Raw genomic sequence first — 26,619 nt, 5'->3', positions numbered from 1 at the left:
GCATACTGTTCATTGATCGCTGGAAAAATTTTAAAATAAGGCGCCTGTTTGTCAACCAAGTACCTATATTTTTTAAGCACGTGGGGGCGATATGCAACCTAGATGTGTTTTTCCTTGCTTATTTGTACACAGCACATGGTAATAAATGAAGCCTAGATGTGACACGGTTTGATATTTTATCGATCGAATCAAAACCATATAAACGATTTCAAATATTAAAACCATTTTTAATTCGTATTAATTTAAGTAGTATGAAATAATGACACTTTGTGGACGTTTGAAAATAAGAAATTGGGAAGCTTTACATTCAATTTCGTATAATCCAATACGAACGCCTAGAATGCTAGACACATTAACTGAACAAGAGTCTGTTCTTTTAAAAAGATTAGATAGGATTGAAGTTTTTAATGGCCGAATGAACTTTTTGATTTTTTGCAAACTTAACTCGAAGTTATCAATAAAATAATCTACTTTTCAATAACAAAAAGTGAGGATATGCATTTTCCTGAAGAATTTTCAATTAAGAAAGTAGACTGGAGCAAGTGCAAACTTTCAACGTTTACAAAAAATGTATTTCTATATTATTTATTTATCTTGAAATTGTTAGGCACAAAAAACAATCTGATTAAATAAACCCATCTTTTTTTTTAATCATTCATCAAAACACTGCTTACACGTTTAGTGTTTGTTTACACACAATTCAAGTACGAACTTAACATGAAAAGTATGATTTTGTTTTTAAATTGCGACCCAGAGATGGGTCTTGACTCAAACATTCAGTCAGCGAAACTTTTTTTTGTAGAGAAATGAATCCAACTTAGATGAAATTTCAGGGACTAGATAAGAGAAAATCGATGTTGAAAAACATGCGAAAAAAATTCGCCTTGTCTCCCGGTGAGACTTGAACCCACATCTTGCGCCTCTCCGGGGCCCATGTATTAACATTCTACTACAGGAGACCAACCTGGCGTATGAATATTATACTGGTTGAGTGTCGATGTCTATCGGAATGAAGGGAATAGTTCTCCCATGTGATCATAATCATTTTTCTTGGTCTATTTCTGTTCCCATCATTTCATCTTACGGTAGTTGGAATCAAGTTTGGACATTTTTAAGCACGGCAAGATTTGCATTGCCTTCTCATATCCTGCACGGGTTGTCAGTTATGATGAGAAATGATGCGTTTGCCAAACACCGAAATTGGCTGGATATCCAAATACGGCAAGCGCATCATTTCTCATCATAACTGACAACCCGCGCAGGATATGAGAAGGCAATGCAAATCTTGCCGTGCTTAAAAATGTCCAAACTTGATTCCAACTACCGTAAGATGAAATGATGGGAACAGAAATAGACCAAGAAAAATGATTATGATCACATGGGAGAACTATTCCCTTCATTCCGATAGACATCGACACTCAACCAGTATAATATTCATACGCCAGGTTGGTCTCCTGTAGTAGAATGTTAATACATGGGCCCCGGAGAGGCGCAAGATGTGGGTTCAAGTCTCACCGAGAGACAAGGCGAATTTTTTTTTTCGCATGTTTTTCAACATCGATTTTCTCTTATCTAGTCCCTGAAATTTCATCTAAGTTGGATTCATTTCTCTACAGTATGTTTTTGTTTTAAATATTTTGGCGACATAGAAAGACTTTTGATTCACTTTTTTGTTGAAAAGTTTTTTTGTGATTGATATTCCAGGGGCAGCAAATTTTTGTGATGAACTTTTAATATGACCTGAGAGTGTTAAAATTAATATTAATTCCTGTAATTTCTTAGGTGGAATAAGTGAAAACGCGCCATTTAGCAATGAAACATCTACAATTCAAGAATTTTATCTTCAAATTGGCCAGAAAGGATATCCCGAGTGTTGAATCTGAAGCGGATATTCAAAATTATTATAAAGGTCTGAAGTACCAAGCATTAATTTATTCCGGAGAAAAACTTTTTCGAATAAGTATTAAATTCATTTAAAAGTCTTTTCACTGACGCATCTGAAAAGACCTATTTATGTGTTGTCACTTGCCCCAATAAATGGGACAAATGTATACTTCAATATTTCTTTTTGTCAACATAACTAATATTTTTTCTGAATATATTATTTTTTTCAGAAAATATGAAAGTTGAACTGTGGTGATATTCGTATGCATTTGCCTCGGCGTTTCATTTTTGAAATAAACTCATGAAACCATCGAAGCCTGAACAGATTATTTCATTTCGATCAATTAAATTTAAAAAAATCTGCTTTTCAGTTAAATGATATTAAATACTAAAAATATTACATAATCCTGAATGAAATCGCAGAACACCACCAACAATTTTCAGGAAATTTTGAAATCAGAACATCCCAATGCTTTAATTAGAATCTTTAAAATAATGGGTGAATATATCTAAATATATGTTTCAGAACCAATCGTTTGTTTGATTCATTGGGTTAAAGTTCAAAGGACTTAATTTGCATTTTTTGCTTGAATAAAAAAAAGGAATTTGCAGTATACAAAATCGTCAGATTTAATGCCATGACAAGTGCTGTTTGGGAACATTTTAAGTTGAAATGTGTAAAGTCTATAACTTAAGTATAAGACGAAACTTTTTGGAAATGATTTTGGTGAAAATATGGATTTCAATTCAAACTGCTTCGAAGCATGAGGATGGTGAATAAAAAGCTGTTTGAAATGGTTAGTAAAACATCTTTTTTTATCTTTTTTTTTCAGCTCTAAAAAATACACCATCCAAAGCTAATTGGGAGCTGAAAGTGCTGCGTTACGCAAAATATTCGGCAAATACTCCAAAAATTGTCCTGTCAATTAAATTCAATTGTAAAAAAGATTTATAATCCATTTATTCCAATAAATGAGAAACTTTTTATTTCAGTTGAAACCTTAATGTGAACTCGAACAAAACGGAATAAATCTACTAAACGAAATACAGCAAATGAAACATACATATTATCAACATACAGTTATTTATGGAACAAGTTTCAAAAATTGGATTTCAAAGGACCCGTTGAGTTAAAATTCTTAGGTTAAATTTTGATAGAATTAAGCGAGACGATTCGAGTAAAGAGAAAGAAGGGAAATGTAAGAAAACTAGGAAAAATGGAAAAAGGACGTCAAGTTGAACATGGTAAGACGAAGTTTACCGGTTCTGCTAGTTTCATACAAAGAATATATCGATTGGTACAAAAATCATTAGCAGGCTCGGTTCCACAGATGAAACAAAAATGATGTTTGTGTTTTAGTACAAAATATCCAATTTTCTCATACAAACCTAAAAGCTCAAATTAAATCAGTTAAAAGTTACTTAAAAATTCTGCAAAAAATCATGGTCGAGTTTTGAACCAAAACGAAGTTTTCTAGACCCCAGGGTTTGAAAAATTCAAAAAAGAACCGAAATCGACTCAGTTCAATGCACACTTTGCACACCAATAAATCACTTTCTCTTTGGTATTCAATGAAGGAAATCTTCAGGAGTTTCCAGCGAAACAAGCATTATGTTCTAATAAGGAAGAATTTTTTTCTCATCTAAAAAAATGTAATGGATATTACGAGGAATAAATAAACTTTTTTTTTGGATTTGTAAAAGTTAAAAAAAAAAAAACAAAAATTATCGGTTTTTGAAATATAATTTGGAGAAATTAGAAAAAATAAGAAAGTTAAGAAAAACATTTCAAATCCTTTTAAATTGTAAGTTTTTTTGGGGATTGTTGAGGACAAAATTAAAAAAAAAATCAGGCAATCTGGTATGCTCATTTTATTATTATAAATATGACTATGCAAAATGAATGATAGTTTTTCGATCATTATCGACATTTCATTTGACTAACCCTCATCCGCATTAGAGTGTCATTTTGACACTATTGCAAGTTTGAGGGCTTGTTACTTTTTTCAGAAGCTTCAAAATACAAAAATTTCTTCGGGGACCCCAAATGATTTCAAAAGTTCTTGAATATTGTATCTTTACTTTTTTTATGGACGAACCCTGGAAGCCTGGACAAAAAACTCCCTTTTCCGACTTAGAGTGTCAATTTGACACTCCAAAAGTAAAATCTATCTAAGTCGTTTGAATTATAATTAACTTCATATATAACTTTTATCAATAGAAACCTTGTAATGTCAGTAAAATATGTTTACAACATTATATATAGCTTTAGGTACTAGTTTTCTCGTTATTCAGCATGAAAGAAAAAAAATCCGGAAAAATATGCCTCAGGGAAACTGCTGTAGTTCATATATTACACGTCTAAAAAAATATTTGCCTTATGCATATGAAAGCTGAAGTTAATGCCTACATCATGAAGCCTAGCAAACGCGAACTACTATCAATAGAAAATTTCCAACCAAGAAACGTTCGACACGAATCATTATTTCTTCTCTCAGCTTGGCTCTCTGCCCAAATCACCACCCACCGTACTTACTCGGAGAGCAAACATACACGTTTTGCTGGACGTGCTGCTTGTGGTTCTAAAAATTCAGGAATGATTTTACGTTTATAATTTTCATAGTTTTGTGAAATCTCACAGCGTGAATTGTTGCACTTCACTAGAATGTAGATTAAATTTGCTTTCTAATGAATATACCTATGATTGGTCCAAACAAAGAAAAAGCACTGAAAATCCGGGTACAACCTGACGGTGGACCACAAAAACAGATGAAATTTCAATTGGTGAAAAAATCGCGAAAAAATCCAGTGAATTCAATTTTTGTTGCATCGAAAATCTAAAGACAGCAAAATGTTAGAATTTCAAAAAAGTTTGTAGTCATATTTTTTAAAAAAACTCTACCATCACTCAAACAGTATTTACTGGCAATCGAATGAAAAGTAGGGTTTTCAAACCACTTTTTTGAACTTTTTGTGACCATTTCATTAAAAAAAATTTAAAAAAAATTTTTTTGTTTCATAATGCAGACATTAACTTTAGCTTTCAAATGTATAAGGCAAATATTTTTTGGACGTGTTATATATGAACTACAGCAGTTTTCCTGAGGCATGTTTTTTCGGATTTTTTTTCTTTCATTCTGAATAACGAGAAAACTAGAAGCTTTAGCTATATATAATGTTCTAAACATATTTTACTGGCATAACAAGGTTTCTATTGATATAAGTGGGAGATCGAAGCAATCCTTTGTTGCGTTGTGACGTGTTTATTTTTCAAGCTGGTGAAAAAGTTCCGAAAAGCAAGAAATTAGAGAAGGAATTAGTGCATTTTTATCGTGTTGGAATCTTCGAATCCCGGAAGCAGGAAACCGCGCAGTTCTGGTAGCAGAGCAGATAGTTTTTGCGCCGCAGCGTCTATAAATGTCGTCAAGTCTCGAACAAGTTCAGCTGGCTACACACGAAATTCGGTTCCGGATGATAAGAAATTTGGGAAAAGGTCATATTAGTACAAGAATTCATTTGGACGGACCGGAAATTGCAAGAAATAAGAACCTGGTTAACGATTACAGAGCGGAATGTTAATGCATTGCAGCATCATTCGCAACATCAGGTCCTCCGCAAATTGGTGAGCTCTTTCCATTTTTTTAATTTAACTGTGTATTCGAGCCTATTTCAAAAAAATTACAATTTAATCCTACCTGCCAAGTAGAATTTCCTATAAACGCAAATAGCCCTCCCCCTACCTATCTGATACAGCATCCTTGTTTGCAGGCTTGGCAAAAGTCATCGTCATGAGGCGTGAAGCTGTGACTGTGAAGCCTCTTGGTCCGTCAAACTCAATTGACTGTTCCTTAACGACCAGTCGCTTCGTTTGTTCCCCAATCATTTGAAGCTAAAATAATAAGCTAGTCAAGCAATCGCATTCAAACGACCGATGACGAAAAAGAAACGCATTTATTATTATTGTTGCTCCTGCCAGCAAGCCGAAGAAGACCGAAGACGAACAAGAAAACCTTTATTATTATTGTTGCTCCTGCCAGCAAGCTCGTTTTCAGTTTTTTATTGCTATTTTGCTCTCTGCCAGCAAGTCGTTCAATTAGTTGTACCTGCCGTCAGCAGCCGATCGAAGTGTGAAGAGATTTGCCAGTCACTCTCAGGAGAAATTTTGACCATGTGTAGGAGCTTCGCCAGTCGATGATGGAGAAATGTTGATTGTTGTCGTGCTTTATCCGTCATGCGAGTAGTGAGGCTCCGTCAATTGAGAACAGTGCCAGTCGTTTGATGAAACAAAACTAGTCGGGTCAAGCGTGACGGGCGAAATTTACCATCACTGCTTGTTTGTAGGGTCGCATGAGTTCTCTTGCATCGAAAAGTTCATTTCGCTGTTCAGATTATCCCTGTATGATTACATTGACTTGTCACGGTGTGCATAATGGTACCACACTGACTCTCAATAGCAACACTTGAAATAAGTATTGAATCCAGATACTTATTTTGGCATCTAGTGTTGAGCTTGATTGTTAGTTGTATCTCGTGTATCAGCCAATTCAAGATGTGTGTAGTCACCCAATGCTATGCTATGCTTTGCTATGCTATAACAAGGTTTCTAATGGTATAAGTTGTATATGAAGTTCATAATAATTCAAACGACTTAAATGTATTTTACTTTTGGAGTGTCAAAATGACACTCTATGTCGGAAAAGTGAGTTTTTTTTGTCCAGGCTTCCAGGGCTCGTCCATAAATAAAGTAAAGATGCAAAATTAAAGAACTTTTGAATTTACTTAGGGTCCCCGACAGGGATGCATTTTCTCTATGGAGAATCTCCGCGGTGCGAGTTTTCTTAATCCCCGCAGAGTTTCTCTGCATTTCACCACGGAGATGTTTAACTAACACCTCTGGAGAGAAATTTTAAATTCAACACCATCGAGCGTAAGAATCAGAGCTCTTATGTTCCCGACATTCACCACCGAGAAAACCGATCGATCCAATTATTGAACACGAAAACATTGCAGGTGATTGTATACATTAAGGGGTATTTCGTGTGATAGTATACTTGAAGGGGCAATTCCAATCGGACTGGCATCAAAGAAAAAGTTTGTTTATCTGAAAAAGAAATGTTTACATATCCGTAGCTGTCATATATATGAGATTTCTATATATGAAAAATATTGTTTTTGTGTAAACCTATTTTTTTTAAATCATTACAACTTTTTTTAAAGTTCGGGCCGAGTATTTAAAGATTTCGTTTTGATCAGATAACAACATTTTAAAACCTTATTATACAGGGCGTTCATAAATTGGTTTTTAAGGGGAAAATGGCTCTGAGTGGTAAAAACCGTAGAAATAATATGATGTTTTTTAGCGAAGTGATTTTTTGAATAACTGATGCATCACTCGAAACGATCAATTGACAAACATCTGTAAGAATGACTAAGGAATGGTTGCCGTCTTATGGCACATGACTTTCAACTTCCAGCTTGCCTTACGTTCGGAAAAGCCAAAGTCACCAAAAAAACGCAGGTGATTCTCATCGGTGAGAAAATGTGCCACTCTACGGTGCTCTACGGTGCAAACATTTATGCTCTAATGTAAGGATCTGGTGGCGGTGCGAGTTTGAGTTAGTGTTATGACACCCGAGTACTTCGAAAGCAGGTAGAGAGTGGTGAAAAACTAACAATCTCTCCGGAGAGTTCGTGGCAATAATAGTGTGGTGTTGAAATTCTCCGGCTCCGTAAAATCCCCACGGAGAAAAGCATCCCTGGTCCTCGAAGAAGTTTTTGTTTTTGAAGCTTCTGAAACAAGTTACAAGCATTCAAACTTGAAATAGTGTCAAAATGACACTCTAATGCGGATGAGGGTTAAAAGACGAGCAATCCATTTTAGGTGTTTAATTTTAACTCGTCCATATTAACTGTTCGCTATTTTTGCGATATTGACGTTATTCTATATCGTATTCAGATGAAAATTGGTACACGTTAGTTTTGAGGGACGTGCAATCGATTTGAGGTATCAAATTTAGAGTAAGGGGCCGGCAAAAGGGGTCGTCCATATTAAGTTTTCAATATTTTTGTGATATTGACGTTATTATGCATCAGATTCAGATTAAAATTTGCACAAAGGAATTATTTAGGACGAACAATTGATTCCAATTATCCAATTTAAGGTCAAAGGTCGGCCAAAGTATTCGTCCATATTAACTATTCACTTTTTTGGGATATTGACCTTGCTTATTTAATGGACTGGTTTGAAAAATTTGCACACGGGAGTTTTGAGGGAAGGGCAACCGATTTCAGATATCATAGTAAAGAGGCCATCGAAAGGGGTTTGTTTTTTGGCAATAATTCCGGTTTTATGCGACGATCGATTCGCAGTTTATATAAGGGGGTTGGGGCAGTCAATTGAAATAATAAGGTCTTCCATATTAACTGCTAAATTCGTTTTTGCAATAATTACATGCAATTTTACAATAATACACGGGTTTTTTTTTGGCACGGTCAATTGATTCCTGATTTCTAATTTAGTAGCAAACGACAGAAAAAGTGATCGTCCATATTATGTATTCAACATTTTAGTAATTATTGCTTAACAATGCATTCGGAAATGCATCTGGAAATGCTTGGCAATTGACATTCATTCAAACTGTTCATGACATATTCTAAATTGAAAGTGAAACGGAGTTCGTATGGAATCAGCTAGATGCTTTATAAAAGTTTGATGGTAATAAACGTGCTTTAATCATCATAATCGGATTGGATAGCTCACTATTGGAAACATATCTAAACTGAATTAAATTATTATCCTCAAAATATGTTTGAAAATTCCATGGTTTAGAATTTTTAAAATTTGTGTATATGTCTGCAGCAAGTAATAAAGGCCTCTGGAAAAATTTTTAATGAAATTATAAATATGTTAAATCATCTAGCGGGCCCTTTGAGGGGAAAAAAAATTAAATTTGGCATAGGCTCCATTAGTTTAGATTTTAAGGGCGTCCCCTGTCCTATTTCAAATATCATAAACTTTCAACTTTTAGAAATAGTTTGCTGGTTTTGATAACAGTTTTGAGCAAAACATTTTATTCTTTTTCTTCTGGGGGGTCCCCTTGAACCGGGGAGCTCGTGGCGATTACCCAATATTGCCCCCTCCCTCCCTTTATCCCGGGCTTGCTAAGACCTCTTCAGTTATTCATTATGCTGGCAACAGATTTTAATGTTTTTGTGTGATTTAAAAAAAAATACTCACCTAGCTGACAGGAACGCCCGGAATGTTCCCAGAAGGCCTGCTCTCCTGGCCTGCCGATAGCAGGCAAAATCGGCGCCCCGGATTCCTTGCAGATCGCCCGAGTACGGCTCGTTTAGTGCACCCATCCTTAGCTGTTGTTGCGGGTCCAGAGAGCGAGAAAGAAAAAGCAAATAAAATAAAATATTGACGATGAGAAAACGCGCGCGGTGATTATTTTGATGACTTTTTTTTCAGTCAGTCCGTCAGTCGTCTTCGTCGTCGTTCACAATCGATGATGATGGGACTACAAAAGGACACGTCTAAGATCTTTTTCTACTGGCTACAAAAATGAAAACGACTGCAAGCATTTCAAACATTTAAGGAAGGCGAGGGTGCAAGGAGGTGTTTTCTCAAAAGTGTCTACGATGAAATAATCAAATTATCATAAAATGAAAACACCACGATTGCGTTCGCCGATCGACACTCGACTTGCTGGTGTTTCTATTCTATTCGCCTAGGGCTGTTTGGAAGGAAGCATCAGAAAAAAATATAACATTCGAAACAGGCGCTCTACACAAAGGAGAAAAAAAAACAGAAAAAGACAGGAGTGAGAAAGGCAAAACGAAAACATCAAACCACTTTAAAGATGTCTCACTTCAAAATGGCTCCCGCTTTTTTTCTCTCTCTTTGAAGATGATGGTGGTGTCAATAAAAAAAATCAATTCCGAATTTCATGACCCATAAGACAGGCTTAAGATTTTTCTGGTTCGAGGTTTGGGGGAAAAAGTGGCCATTGGCTGAAATCTGATCGCTCGTGGCATGTGGTGGGTTGCAAATAATGTTTAAATCCTATTTTTTGGGTAGGGCTTGGGGAATTTTAGGGAAAGTCTTCTGGAAAAGTGCAGTTTTTGGTTCATTCGCAAGGGTGTGTGACGGGGAGAAAACATCTTCGAAAACTGAGTGGGTTTGTGCAGTGTGGTTTCTCAAGAAGGGTTAGAACTGTGAATCTTTTGAATGAGGGACAAAATCTTTTCTTTACCAGTTTGGGATACCACTGCACGAATATTGTTTCCCATGTTGCATCCCCGATGGTGTCATTTTGTGATGTTTTTTTTCGTTTTTGTGTGTTACCATTTCAATGGTTCAGAGTTTAGTGGTAATAGACGTGGTGATAGTTTCAAGTGGGTCACCAGAGATTTTCAGTTTTTTTTTGTAATTCGACAGTTTTTGTTCGTATGGCAGAATGAAACGAGAAAAGAGAAAGTCAAAGATTAAGAAAACGCTTTGATGCTCAATTTAAGCTAAAAGTATCAATAAAAAGAGTGCTTGAAGAAGGAAAATTAGGTGATAAAAACAACAAAATGCTTGAAAGATGAGAAACGTGAAAAATGCGTGACCCAACAAGAATTTTAAAGAAGAGAACGAGAAAATATTATTCATTTTTATTTAAAAATGACAATTTTCACAGTTTTAAACAATTTTAAACATTATTTTTAAATTTTATGAAGAGATTAACCACCGTAATTTTTGTTTGTTACTTTGATTTATCGGCCTAGCGGTGAAAAGTGATGTCCTTTTTAGTAGGGACATCTAAAGATTATGAAATTTTTTATATAGATGGATAGAAGGTTAGAAGAAATGAAAGATGGTGAAAATGAGCGGGTAGAATTTGTTTTAGAAGCATTACCATCACATACCAAATTTTTGTTCCTCACGAGCCTACTACTATGAAGTGGTAGATACAGATAGAGTTGCATCTACCACCACACATTAGTAGGCTTAGCGTGGTCCGCCCCACAAGTGAAAACTTGTAGTGCGGACGAACAAAAAGATGGTATGTGATCGCTCAGATAAGCTCCCTTTAACTCAGAAACGCATCTATCGATGTTTAAGTCTTCTCAGTTTGTTATCTTCGCATTCGTTACATGCGGGGTTTGCATGCGAAACGGTACGGTCGATAGTCTGATAGTGACCAACCACCGATGCTATGATGTCGTGTTTTTATTTCTTTTTGGCCAAAGTTGTTTAATTTTATGAAGAGATTAACCACCGTAATTTTTAAAATTCATACATTTTTGAAAATGTGACAATTTTGACTATTTTTGCTATTTTCGAAATTTTCAAAATTTTTAAAATTTTTAAAATTTTCAAAATTTTTGAAATTTTAAAAATTTTGAAAATTTTGAAAATTTTCAAAATTTTTGAAAATTTTGAAATTTTTTGAAAATTTGAAAATTTTGAAATTTTTTGAAAATTTTGAAAATTTCAAAATTTTTAAAATTTTGAAAATTTTGAAAATTTTGAAAATTTTGAAAATTTTGAAAATTTTGAAAATTTTTAAAATTTTCAAAATTTTCAATATTTTTAAAATTTTTAAAATTTTAAAAATTTTCAAAATTTTCAAAATTTTCAAAATTTTCAAAATTTTCAAAATTTTCAAAATTTTCAAAATTTTCAAAATTTTCAAAATTTTCAAAATTTTCAAAATTTTCAAAATTTTCAAAATTTTCAAAATTTTCAAAATTTTCAAAATTTTCAAAATTTTCAAAATTTTCAAAATTTTCAAAATTTTCAAAATTTTCAAAATTTTCAAAATTTTCAAAATTTTCAAAATTTTCAAAATTTTCAAAATTTTCAAAATTTTCAAAATTCTCAAAATTTTCAAAATTTTCAAAATTTTCAAATTTTTCAAAATTTTCAAAATTGTCAAGATTTTCAAAATTTTTAAAATTTTGAAAATTTTGAAAACTTTGAAAGTTTCAAAGTTTTGAAAATTTTGAAAATTTAAAAAATTTTAAAAATTTTGAAAATTTTGAAAATTATAAAAAATTTGTAAATTTTGAAAATTATAAAAAATTTGTAAATTTTGAAAATTTGAAAATTTTAAAAATTTTGAAAATTTTGAAAATTTTAAAAATTTTCAAAATTTTGAAAATTTTAACAATTTTGACAATTTTGACAATTTTGACAATTTTGACAATTTTGACAATTTTGACAATTTTGACAATTTTGACAATTTTGACAATTTTGACAATTTTGACAATTTTGACAATTTTGACAATTTTGACAATTTTGACAATTTTGACAATTTTGACAATTTTGACAATTTTGACAATTTTGACAATTTTGACAATTTTGACAATTTTGACAATTTTGACAATTTTGACAATTTTGACAATTTTGACAATTTTGACAATTTTGACAATTTTGACAATTTTGACAATTTTGACAATTTTGACAATTTTGACAATTTTGACAATTTTGACAATTTTGACAATTTTGACAATTTTGACAATTTTGACAATTTTGACAATTTTGACAATTTTGACAATTTTGACAATTTTGACAATTTTGACAATTTTGACAATTTTGACAATTTTGACAATTTTGACAATTTTGACAATTTTGACAATTTTGACAATTTTGACAATTTTGACAATTTTGACAATTTTGACAATTTTGACAATTTTGACAATTTTGACAATTTTGACAATTTTGACAATTTTGACAATTTTGACAATTTTGACAATTTTGACAATTTTGACAATTTTGACAATTTTGACAATTTTGACAATTTTGACAATTTTGACAATTTTGACAATTTTGACAATTTTGACAATTTTGACAATTTTGACAATTTTGACAATTTTGACAATTTTGACAATTTTGACAATTTTGACAATTTTGACAATTTTGACAATTTTGACAATTTTGACAATTTTGACAATTTTGACAATTTTGACAATTTTGACAGTTTTGACAATTTTGACAATTTTGACAATTTTGACAATTTTGACAATTTTGACAATTTTGACAATTTTGACAATTGACAATTTTGACAATTTTGACAATTTTGACAATTTTGACAATTTTGACAATTTTGACAATTTTGACAATTTTGACAATTTTGACAATTTTGACAATTTTGACAATTTTGACAATTTTGACAATTTTGACAATTTTGACAATTTTGACAATTTTGACAATTTTGACAATTTTGACAATTTTGACAATTTTGACAATTTTGACAATTTTGACAATTTTGACAATTTTGCCAATTTTGACAATTTTGACAATTTTGACAATTTTGACAATTTTGACAATTTTGACAATTTTGACAATTTTGACAATTTTGACAATATTGACAATTTTGACAATTTTGACAATTTTGACAATTTTGACAATTTTGACAATTTTGACAATTTTGACAATTTTGACAATTTTGACAATTTTGACAATTTTGACAATTTTGACAATTTTGACAATTTTGACAATTTTGACAATTTTGACAATTTTGACAATTTTGACAATTTTGACAATTTTGACAATTTTGACAATTTTGACAATTTTGACAATTTTGACAATTTTGACAATTTTGACAATTTTGACAATTTTGACAATTTTGACAATTTTGACAATTTTGACAATTTTGACAATTTTGACAATTTTGACAATTTTGACAATTTTGACAATTTTGACAATTTTGACAATTTTGACATTTTTGACAATTTTGACAATTTTGACAATTTTGACAATTTTGCAATTTTGACAATTTTGACAATTTTGACAATTTTGACAATTTTGACAATTTTGACAATTTTGACAATTTTGACAATTTTGACAATTTTGACAATTTTGACAATTTTGACAATTTTGACAATTTTGACAATTTTGACAATTTTGACAATTTTGACAATTTTGACAATTTTGACAATTTTGACAATTTTGACAATTTTGACAATTTTGACAATTTTGACAATTTTGACAATTTTGACAATTTTGACAATTTTGACAATTTTGACAATTTTGACAATTTTGACAATTTTGACAATTTTGACAATTTTGACAATTTTGACAATTTTGACAATTTTGACAATTTTGACAATTTTGACAATTTTGACAATTTTGACAATTTTGACAATTTTGACAATTTTGACAATTTTGACAATTTTGACAATTTTGACAATTTTGACAATTTTGACAATTTTGACAATTTTGACAATTTTGACAATTTTGACAATTTTGACAATTTTGACAATTTTGACAATTTGGACAATTTTGACAATTTTGACAATTTTGACAATTTTGACAATTTTGACAATTTTGACAATTTTGACAATTTTGACAATTTTGACAATTTTGACAATTTTGACAATTTTGACAATTTTGACAATTTTGACAATTTTGACAATTTTCACAATTTTCACAATTTTCACAATTTTGACAATTTTGACAATTTTGACAATTTTGACAATTTTGACAATTTTGACAATTTTGACAATTTTGACAATTTTGACAATTTTGACAATTTTGACAATTTTGACAATTTTGACAATTTTGACAATTTTGACAATTTTGACAATTTTGACAATTTTGACAATTTTGACAATTTTGACAATTTTGACAATTTTGACAATTTTGACAATTTTGACAATTTTGACAATTTTGACAATTTTGACAATTTTGACAATTTTGACAATTTTGACAACTTTGACAATTTTGACAATTTTGACAATTTTGACAATTTTGACAATTTTGACAATTTTGACAATTTTGACAATTTTGACAATTTTGACAATTTTGACAATTTTGACAATTTTGACAATTTTGACAATTTTGACAATTTTGACAATTTTGACAATTTTGACAATTTTGAAAATTTTGACAATTTTGACAATTCGAGGTTCTATTTAACCTGTTTAGTTTTAAAATTTATGTGTTTTGGATTTGAATTTTCAAATGTGTAATCACAGAACTCACTTAATTTTTATGATCACTTCTCTTTTATATTATATTTTTTCAATGCTTCCGAACGAACTGCTCCTTCAGAAATCGTTCGTTTTTACTAGCTCGATTGCAGTAATGACTTGTAGGACAAGAAAAGCGAACAAACCTGGGATCACGTTTACAGAAGCACTCAAAGTGTCGTGACATTTAAATGTTGGAAACATTTACTGTCGATAAAAAAGCAGAGAAAGCAGGACTGCATGCATTAAAAATAAAGGTCTGACAAAGAACCAAGCCAAGAGGCGGATCGTTATCTGGAACTGTAATTGCAGAAATTCAATTATTTTTATCGTGATTCTAATGACATGGTGTGGCCAACTGGGTGTCAAAAACGATTTTCGGCACCAGGAAGGAAAATTAATTCCCAATGCGGCTCTATCCACGTAGAGGTTTCCGGATATCAGTTGTAGAATCTTGAGAACATAAAAAGTTGTACGATATTTTTTTTTAAATATTTTTGAACATCTTCCAACATATTTAAAAAATTTCCTCAACAAAGCTTCAACCGGATACTTTCTGTCTGATTGATTTCAAACAGACTTCTCTTACTGGGGTAGAAGTTTTTATCCTCCAAACTTTGCTTTTCCTCGAAACGAGCTAATAAGAGTATTGAGATAACAAAGTTTGTTTCTCGGAAAGCTATACTTTTCCTTCGCAAGTAATGCGGGTAAGTAGGAAAAAGGTTGTGTTAAAACATCCCGGTCGGTCCCCACCCGGTTTAAGCTGAGCCAAATAACGACTGTAAGAAAGTTGAAAAGTTAAGGAAAAAAACCCGTTGGCTTTTTCCATTCTCATCAAGAATCGCCTCATTTTTTCCGCCTGTATCTTAGACACGGGCAAAGACGGGAACAAAAATTTAAAGGCACAGCAAAAATGCGGAAAGAAGATGCTATCGGCGGCCAAACGACTTGAAAGAAATCTTTGAAAAGACGCGTTTTCCAAAGTTGGCTCCCCGGAAAAGTCGAGAGGTCTCACTCAATCCGAGAAGAAGCCAGGGAAGCGGGAGAAATATCTTGTTTGAATGTTTTAAAATCTTTGCTCTCGGTTGGAGCTTTCGGTTTTTACTTTCAGCATCAGCAGCATCGCAAGTATGAGAGGATCATAATCGTAATTGATCGGTCCTAATTGAAAATTGCCTTGGCATGGTGTGGGTCGCGATGAAAATTCCGCTAAAAGTGCTCGATTTTACGCTGCCGATGAAGAAATTAAAACCGGAATCGGTTGATGAAAACTGCCAGGGAGGCGCGGAAATCCGCTAGGATCTATTAAGTACCCACGTACAGATGCCATTGAGAAAACGTAGGAATTTCCGCAGATCTCAACTTGCGATGGGAGGTGCCAGATCCGGAAAAAAAATCATTTAGAAAGACAGCCAAAGCCTGAGCTAATAAGGCTATAAACAAGATTTTATCATTAGTTCCGGGGGAGAGCGAGAGAAAGTAGGAAGGAATTGCTTCCTTCTTAGCACTGTCATAAACAGGCAATTTCAGCAATTTCCGATGAAATTTGATGTTAGATGAAAATAAAGCTGGAAAATACCACTAACCGATAAGGAATATTTGTGATTCCAACTCTAGAAGGCTCAGGTGACAACTCTTGGCATTTCGCTTCAGTGTTTGAATTGAAAATTTAAAACTTCAGGAAAGTGATTTTTCATAAATGAATATGTCAGCTTAGATGGTCAGGTTTCATGCGATAAAATCAAAGCTAAAGGGATTTTAGGCGATATTTCAGCCATAAATCATAAAATTATCGACAAATTTTTTTTTAAAGACTTCACTTTAAAAGATTTGATGTTAATCCTTTATAAAATTCCAGAAGATAGTTCAACAAGACATAAGCTTATGTTGGAATTTAGTACGGGTAATTTGACGCAAGTTCTTTGAAGAACATACCACATCGAATATTACACGAAAATGTCTGCTGCGATATTGCATTGCTTTTAGACACATTTTCTCATTTGTTTGCCCTTCAGCGTATGCAACGCTCTCAGTTTTTGTCCAACGTGCGAAAAAATGTCGCTTCAAGAGCCTTCAGTCTCTAGACTTTTTTCGGCGCCAATACTTACAATTTTGGCTGAAGGCTTACTCATCAGTCTTAAAGTTTCTCTTGTCATTATATTCCTTTATGGCTCTGGACTCTTTCGATCTCAAGACCCTCTCTTTGATCATTGGACACCTTTTGCGTCTCTAGTAGGACTGGCCTCAAAACAATCTTGATCGCAATACTATCTCTGCCACAAGTCTCATTTTCACCGAGACCTCGAGACACGACTTTAGACTTTTTAGGATTCAAAACTCTCTTTGCCTTAAGAACCTTTGAGTATCAAGATTCTGACTAGAAGCTAGCCAACTCGTTTGGCATATTATCTGGATTCTACATTGACCTTAAGATTTCCTCTTCCATACGTAAAGACCTCCTCCCTCAGCCTCAGGACTTTTTTTACCCTAAGGATGTCTCTTTTAGCAATTTCGTTGTTTTCCGGACTTTCTTAGCACCTAAATAAACTTAATGACTGTAACACTCTTGATGTCGCAATTCCAACTGCATGATGAAAAGATCGTATAAAATGTCGGCTAAAGTCAGCTATTGGACTCAAAATTTCGTAGAAGTCAAAATGTTTCGACTCCATCCAAAAGATCAATTTCTTTAAACACCGAGGAATTAAGACGTAAGACCTTAAAAGACAAGTGTAATAGGCCTTATCAATTTGAGGACTTAACTCTCTTAGCGATCGTAGCCTGAAACATATCACTTCTAGTGTTGAGAAATCATCCCGAATCCATGGAAACCGAGGGACATCACAAGTAACAAAAAGTCTTATAAAACAGGTAGGGGGAAGTGTTCCTATATGCGCATATTGGGTAATATGCGCATACAGCCGATTGACGATATGGCTGGAGATTCATCATATCTAATTAGTGCAGTTTGAGGGTAATACGCTTTTAACACATGGCATAAAAAAATTAAATTATTATATAAAGTCGAAAAAATTTAAAAATTCAAACAAGTTTTTTGTCAGTTTTGTTATAATATATTGAACTTTAATTATTGTGCATACAGATTCTGTGAACAAAAATTTTAGTGGTTTTTCTTTCTTATTCATCTGGAAATCGGAAATTCAACAAATCGAAGCTTTTGGCAAAGTTGTAAATGATAAGATATTGGAATAAGAGACAGGTTCTGAATGCCCGTATCAAGGCAGGTTAAATGCCTATATCAAGAAAAATAGATTAGTCTTATAAATTTTTTACTTTCTATCATTTAAACATGAAATCTACGCTCAAATCACGATCTTACAGCGAAAAAAGAAGAACTTCCTACTGATCCGATAAAAATACAATATGGACAAAATATTACCCTGAAATATGGCCATATGGCATACTTAACTATGTTTCATGCAAAAGAACAAGTGATGTCAAAAATTTCACCAAAATTCCGGCCTTGACGTATGCTTAACATCCGTTTCTACCATTTTCAATTAAATAATATCAAAATATTGCAAGTGGTAATGAAATATAGCTAAAAACATAAATATGCGCATTTAGCCCGCCAGTTTCGGAAATCGGCTATTTTGACTTCTTTTATTATAAAATTATTTTCACAAAAACTGTAAGAGATTTTTACAGAAAAATTTCACTAACGTATATAAAACAGATGTCCGCTCATGTGCACATAGTTTTCAGACTTCTATCTTTTGGAGTATAGGAGAAAATGAGTGCTTTCCTTAATATGCGCATATAGCCTTCCTCTCCCCTACGGAAAAGCTTACTCAGTCTGATCATTGATCTGAAGTACGTTCTATTCTACCCAACATTTAAGTTCTTAATCATACCTTCAAGTTCCAAAACAAGTCTAAATCATCTGCTGTTCAGCTTCCGGCGGATTTTTCATTCAGTTTTCATGATGTCACGCACCGAATACCAAATTCAATTGGTGTTTTCCGAAATTTGTTCAATTTGCTGCTCGATTGCTTCTTTCCAACATTTCGCATCAGAACAATCGTTCAAGTAGTCAAATTACTAATTGAAAAAAAAAAATATCTTGCCGGCTTAGCGATCGAACCCCGACCTTCGTGGTGACAAAAGAACACCCTACCACGTCTAGATGTTGTTCTAACTGAAGCTAAAACTCGAAATTGAGATATGAGTTTGTAGGATACCTTCAGGCGCACCCGCCAATCCAGACAGCCAGCCAACCAGCCAGGAAGAAATCACGTTTATGTGACTTAGTAAATCCCATTTAGAGTACTTTTGCTCCCTTTTTGTGACTTAAGTCTCTTACATCGTAAATATAAATCACATTTGAAACTTTCAAGTTCTTCAATGAGTACATATACATAGTTCAACCATGGGAATTGGGCAGTTGTTTCTCTTTGTCGGCCAGTATGTAACTTTCAAAGCCTCGGGATGTTATTCTTGAAGTTAAAAAAAACGGATGGATCCTACCCACAGTTATTCTAGATTCTTTCGAGCAGTATTCCTAAAGGATTGAGCAAGAGTGTGCAAAAAAATGTTGATTACAGTGGCAAAAAAAGCATTTTTTTTTACTGCAAAACTGGATGCGATCAAAAAATATATGGTACTTCACCGTGAGTCAACCGTGGGATTGCAATGGAGAGAGAATTCTTTGCATTTGGAATGGTAATGATCAAAATTCCACAACTGCTTCATTTTTTCTCTCTCTCTCTCTCTCTGAGCACTGGTTTCTCTCATTTTGACTAAAATGTACTCATTTTCTCGTACAGTTGGTCACAATTTATCACAATTTTAATCATGGGCTGCACAACTTGTGTGATCGTTGGCGTATCTTCTCTCTTTATCTCAGTCCTCCGGAGTCTACCAACAGTAATGTAATTTAATGGTATTCCATTGGGTTTAAGCAAGGCACCCAATTGCTTCCAGCGCAAAATTAAGAGTATTCTTTGGAAAAAAAACTTGTAACGCACTACAGATCAGGATTGTTCGTTCTTGGATTGATCTTTAGAGGTTCGATCATTTGAACTCAAAATTTCGTTTTCTTATCGGTTTTTTTTTTCCCATGAAAAGATTGATCAGATCGATTCAATTTCGGCTCGATTTCCCAATCTTTTATTTAATTATTTCTTTCCTCGGTGAGCTGGAGATAAGCGGTTAAATTTTGAGTAGGTATTAATTTTATGTCAAACAGTACCATCTGTTTGAAATAAAGTCGCTATCGGTACTCAAAAAAAAAGTTTGGCTTTTGCGGAATGTTCTTCTGCTGATTTTTGTCTACATTTGTTTGGATGCATTTTTTTATCCTTAAGTTGAAGGTTATTACACTTTTAAAGCTTCGTGTTCAATAATTGTTGTTTTTTTTTCCAATAACTAGCTCCCTTTTGTCAGAACAAACAATTCCACTATAGATGCTTTATTCTGTCAGTACATTTATGAAATCACTTTCGCGCCGCAGCCCGAGGCATAGAGGATAGCCTTCAAGCCTTCTAAGCCAGCGGGTATGAGATCGAATCCCGGTCACGGCATACATAGTACACTTTCTGTGGGTTGGTGGTTTTAGCATTTGTAAGATGCTAGCCATCATATCCTCGAAAGATGTATGCTTAGAGTTAAGAAAAAAGAAATCTCTTCGAGGAAACTGCAAGTTTCATTGAGATCCTGTATGTGTTTGTGTGTTTTATGGAAAGTATGTAGGCCATAACTTTGATGTATTGGTACTTTTCTAGAAAAAAGGCGAAAATTCTTTTAAGAGCACACGTTAAAAGATAGAATACGCATAAGATAGGCCGAATGGCATACTCATACTGGCCCTCATCAAGATTTTCAGTAAAAAATGAATTTATTTTGCTGTACTTGTAGCAAGTGACTTGACCAGTGATGCTGGAACAGTAAAACAGGCTCAATAACCTTGGACCGGTTGAGTATTGCGGCTAAAGCTTAGTTCTTTTAGAAATGGGACACTTTCATTTGCTAATAGCTCGTTAACTAGTTATTGGATATTAAAAATTTGAACAGCATTTTGTTGCCTGTAAAAAGTACTATTCGACCTATTTTTTTCAAAATTTAAAATTTACGCGTTTTTGAGATATGTACGATGCTTGAGAAAAAGAAAAAAAAAATTTTGCACAGATTCCTTTAAAATTCGTCATTATCAAATTGATAGCTGAAAAAACCGTTGATTATTCAAAGAATTACTGAGTTTATGTGGTGGATAAGTATGCAAACACTGTCAATAATGTCCACAAAGTTCAAATCAAGCATTGGAGTGAAGCAGATGATCGGCAACAACGGTTAAGGATCATCAAGGAATGCAAGTCTCATACCAGCATTTTTAATTTTCAATAAACGAAAAGCTAAGGGTAGATCGCTGAAATGTCCAAAACAATTTTCTCCGATAAGCTGAAAGTGTTGCCTAGTGATGACTCATTGAAATCCAACCTCAAACAGCCATTTTTTGATAGTTCCAAAGCTCTTAAGCTGTAAAACCGGTACCGAAAAAAAAACGTTCAAAAATGTGATAAAAAATAACCAAATTTGCTCATTTCGAAACAACTGTATCCACTAAAATGCTTCCAGTTTCCAGTTTCCAGAGAAGTATTGGACCAAAAAGTATCAGAAATTGAAGAAGGAAGGTGAAGCCACCTAAAATATAGATTTTACAAAGTATAAGTTGGAGAAACTGATCAATACCATGACAGAAAAAAGTGTGCGCCGGCCAATGGGAGACACCAAGAATAAAGTAGAAATTTCTTTTACAAAAAACGGTAAATATTTTTTTTCAAATTTTTTCATGAAATATCATAACATTGCCAACTTTTCCTTCATAGAAAGTATTTCGTTCAAACGAATGGTTTTTGAGATACAGGCATTTGTAACTGTCCCATTTCTAAAAGAACTAAGCTTTAGTAACGTCCACGTCAGATTACTTCCTTTCATCATATCGTAGTCGATCAGGATACCATCTTGAAGGCGACTGCAAAGCTGAAACACAATATTTCTGCAGGGCTGGATGGCATTGAAGCGACTTTCCTAAAGCGATACATACATATGCTGACTCCAATATAACGAATATTCCAAGCATCGTTCACGAAATCCACGTTTCCATCCATTTGGAAAGAGGCTTACATGTTTCCGGTCCACAATAGAGATGTTAGGAAGAATGTTCACAATTATAGCAGTATTTTTGTCTTATGTGTGGTTGTCAAACTGTTTGAGCTGGTTATATTAGCTGGTTATATTTTTCTCGTTTTGCAAATTATATTTCTCTAACGAACAACATGGAATAATGCCTGAACGCTCTACGACAACAAACCTGTTGACGTTTTCGTCTTTTGTACAAGACAAAAGGAACCAGCTGTTTTGATATACTTTCCATATACATTCTAGAATGATCGTATGCAAGTTCAGAAAACAGCATTTACCTACCAAAGTGGACGCAATGTGCGTACATAAATTTCATTTCTTTCCAAAGTGACGAAAACTACACCAATTGGGCGCTATTCGACACCTTATTCGTACCTATCGGAAGAATGCAAAAGAGCGCAAGATTTTGCCCTCATAGCCTTCAAATCGTTTCCAGTGGTAATACTTTCCAGTTCTCTCATTGGAAAATATTACTCAATTCCCTTCTGATTTTTAGCCATCTGGATGCACTACTGGTTGCAGAGAGTACATGACGATGATTTTTTCACTGGAAGCCCGTGCGGTAGCAGAATGATTTCAAAATATACAAACATGGCAGACTTTCTATTGTATCCGATTTAAACTGACTTCAGACGAAATTTTATTCGATCTTTTCACTAAGCAGTTGAAACTGCGATTTGCAACAACATTGTAAACGACTTAAGTTATTATTCTGATAGGATTTCATGTTTGCTGGGCAGCTTTGCCAGAGGATCTCAAACGGACGTCTCTACACCGAACTCTCTGCGGATTTCGATAACGTAAACCACAAAACAGCCATCGCCAAAATAAATTCCCTGCCTCTTCTGGAGTAACTCAAGGAAGCCACCTAGGACCCATAATATTCCTGATCTACTTCAACGAGGTGCTGTTGCTTCTCGATGGACCAAAACTTGCGTATGCCGGCGACTTGAAATTGTTTCAACCCATCAACAGCCCCGAAGATGTCAACTGCCTTCCCTTGAATCGCAATAAATTCACGGTAATTTCGTTTTCATGCAAGCGGCTCCTGCTATCGGCTGATTATTTTCTTGGGCATGAGGCCTTTGTACGAATTGAGCATGTGAATGAGTTGATCCTGGATAAATGGCTGAATTTCAAGATCTACATCTACACAAACCACATCTTTGATGAAGCTTCCAGATGCCTGGGTATTCTAAACCGCATGACAAAATACTTTAACCCCGCACTGTTAAAAGCATTTCAACTCAGCATACGACCTTGAAGCTTAAGGAATCGTGATCTTAAGCTAATTGCTTCTCTTCGACAGAACAACTACGAAGCTTTTACAGCGCTTATTGATGCAATAAGAACGTTTAACCGCTTCTCCGATCATTTTTATTTTGACGTTTCGATGGAATAATTCAGAAGAAGAATCCTTAGTGTTTGAAGTATAAATAGTGTAAGGTAAATTCCATGTATTTGTACTTTGCCTTTAACTTTTATCCTGTCATTTGGATCAATATGTGATCTGTTGATGAAGAACAAACAAACCACAAACAAAGGTTAACGACGCGTTACTCGTTGAAGCAGCCTTTCAACCGAGTTAAGCTGAAAAACTGAAAACGTTTTGAATTCTCACCACAGATTCAGGTCACATTGCCACTCAATAATTCCGGTTTGCTGTGAGAAAAAGGAAATACTCGAATAGACCTAGGTTTGTAAAGGTAAGTGTCAGTCAAATCAGACATTGTGATCAATGGATTTCGATTGACTTCAAAAGAGTTGAAGGTTGTTTCAGATTCAACGAAAAGTGACTCCTTCGTTGAAGTACATATGAGTCGAGTGCGATAGGTTCTACAAGTGTATCTACAAAGATAATAGATACTTACATCACTAAAGCATTCGCGTATTAGATCTTCTGGGTACGCCACATGGGCATCATCGAAGTCGCATGAGTCGGTGTCGGATGACTTTGCTTTGAATTGAAGGAATTGTCCGAGTAATCTCCGGATACGTTTACCTGTGAGCAGTGAATCAAATTGTCCCTGATATTATCTTAAAACAAGCGACAAAGTAGACGTGTGGTTTTGTCTTTATTCTCTCTATGTGCGACAACCTTTTGTCTCTCCCGTATGTGTATCATGTCAAAATGAAATAGGCAATCTAGAATTGTCGCGTCGTTGAGCAGATAATGACAAATTCTAATGTTAAATTGTCTTGAAATTTACAGCTTGGGACAATCCGCTTCGCTTATGTGGGTAATCTATCTGATTTCGTAATAATAAAAAATTATATGACCAGAGCATAAGCTATCTGAGAAGAGCTCTTGGCCTAACTTTAAGGGAAACCATGCTAGAAGTAGTACAGGGACACTAGGTCGAGGCCGTGGCTAATCTGGCCGGTTCCGGAACGAAATATGTCAAAGTTATCGAATTGAAACTTGCTTCATATTGATAGAAAGCTCTAGGCTTCAACATGAAGGGAATCGATAGAAGAATCGATTCGGGGACACTGGGTCGTGGCCATGGCCAATCTGGCCGGTTCCGGAACGAAATATGTCAAAGTTATCGGATTGGGACTTGCGACATATTGATAGAAAGCTCTTGGCCTCTCCTATTGATTCTCTTCATGAAGAGCTTTCTATCAATATGTCGCAAGTCTCAATCCGATAACTTTGAAATTTTTCGTTCCGGAACCGGACAGATTTGCCATGGCCACGACCCAGTGTCCTCGAATCGATTTTCCTATCAATTTCCTTAATGAAGAGGCCTAGAGGTTTCTATCAATATGTCGCAAGTCTCAATCCGATAACTTTGATATATTTCGTTCCGGAACCGGGCAGATTGGCCATGGCCACGACCCAGTGTCCCCGAATCGATTCTCCTATCAGTTTCCTTAATGAAGAGGCCTTGGCCTGGAGCTTTTTTCCAATATCTCCCAAGCTATGATCCGATGCGTTGTAGTTGCTATTTTCGGAACCGCTTATCCTTATATTTTTCAATAGCAACAAACGAATGTTCTGAAAAAATATTATCGGAATCAATCAGCAAAAAAAATTGTCTTTTTCGTTCCGAGCGTACGACAACGACAAAGATTTTATTTATTTTGTCATCAAAAGTTCAAGTTGCGACAGTGTCATTATCATTCGATAGTAGGCGATTTTTGATTCACTGCCTGTGAGTCGTTAAAGCAGGTAAAAGTCGTTAAAGTCGTGGTAAATCTTTGTTAATGATTGCTTTCCAAGGCACGGCAAGCCAATTCGTCAACTCAGTTTGCTATTCTGGGTTCATTGGTGCAAGGGACGGACTCCTACACCTTGAATCTCTCGCGTAAATCTCTCCTCTTAATGACTCTAGATCTCTCCTATAACAACTCAAGTTCCGACTTCTCCTGATAATGACTCGAGATTAAAGCACACTCACATACCTTTCCTCTACACGAGTCGAGGCCTGATATCTTCTCTATAGACTCGAGATCTGACTTCTCCTCGAGGTTCACACACATATGCCTCCTCGTCTTGACTTAAGGCCTAATCTTTCCTCTTGCGACTCGAGATCTGACTTTTCCTCAGAAAGACTCGAGATCCGACTTCTTATTACCAAGATTCGAGAGAAGCTTATCCTGAATTCGCGCCTGTCACAACCGATGCACGGGACTTTACGTAGCGACTGGGTTGATTTCCGACAAAGATGTCCTCCTTAACCGACTCGAATGACTCGCCCTGCGTCGAGAGCCATTCTACCTTTTCCCAACAACCTCCAGTACGAATAATGCCTTGTTAAGGCTCGATCTTTGGGAATCATCACAGTTTCTGGATGGTATCAAGGTAAGAGGCTGCATGTGCATACTCTGGGTTCATGGGCACAAGGGACGACTCATGTACGTCCAACACCTGAACTCTATCGCACAAACCTCTCCTCTTAATGACTCGTGGCCTAAATATCTCCTATAACAACTCGAGATCTGACCTCTGCTCATAATGACTCGAGATTAACGTACACTCACATACCTTTTCTCTACACGAGACGAGCCCTGATCTCTCATTTAAAGCTTCGAGTTCTGACTTCTCCTCGAGGTTCACAAACATATCCCTCCTCTTGTTGACATAAGGCCTTATCTCTCCTCTGAAGATCTGAAGATCTGATATCTCCTTATGAAGAGACTTGGGGTTTAATAAACAAACCTTCCTTCTTGGCGATTCGCGGCCTGACTTCTTCTCGAATAATCTGAAGTCCGACTCCTTCTTACCAAGATTCGAGAGTAGCTTATCCTGTACTCGCGCCTGTCACAACCAACGCGTGGGACTTTACGTAGCGACTCGGATGATTCCCAACTCGGATAGCTCACCCTGCGTCGAGAGCCACTCTATTCCGCGGGGATTTCCCGCCAATGGAATAACTTTTTTTTTTTTTGAAGCTTCCAGTGTGATGAAGGTCTTTTTCCCACAGCTGCCATCGTTGGGAATCATCCCATTTTGTGGATGGTATCAAGGTAATAAACTCCATGTACATCTTAGGGCACAGGGGGTGACGTCTTCGTTGGGAATCATCCGAGAATCGACAGGTGCGAGTCTAGGATAAGTTGCTCTCGATCGGCACACGACGGGCATGAAAGTGGCAAACCTCAAAT

The 26,619-nt window shown here is 34.7% G+C and overlaps 1 protein-coding gene across 14 annotated transcripts in view; it reads right to left on the bottom strand.

Moving 5' to 3' along the window:
• Nucleotides 1–26,619, bottom strand: part of LOC129754131 (collagen alpha-1(XVIII) chain) — an 875,414-nt gene that overhangs the window by 69,042 nt on the left and 779,753 nt on the right. For 12 of the 14 annotated variants that reach the window (XM_055750000.1, XM_055749999.1, XM_055750001.1 and 9 more), the window contains 2 exons: nucleotides 10,140–10,154; nucleotides 9,122–9,252 (listed from right to left, as the gene is read on the bottom strand). In XM_055750000.1, the coding sequence (XP_055605975.1) occupies nucleotides 9,122–9,252; nucleotides 10,140–10,154 (146 nt within the window). The remainder of the gene's footprint in view (nucleotides 1–9,121; nucleotides 9,253–10,139; nucleotides 10,155–26,619) is intronic. The other 2 variants (XM_055750002.1, XM_055750005.1) reach the window with 1 other exon arrangement.

The sequence above is a fragment of the Uranotaenia lowii genome, chromosome 3 (assembly GCF_029784155.1).
Source record: "Uranotaenia lowii strain MFRU-FL chromosome 3, ASM2978415v1, whole genome shotgun sequence".
In the NCBI taxonomy this organism is placed as follows: Eukaryota; Metazoa; Arthropoda; class Insecta; order Diptera; family Culicidae; genus Uranotaenia; species Uranotaenia lowii.
This window is presented reverse-complemented; position numbering and strand designations above follow the sequence as displayed.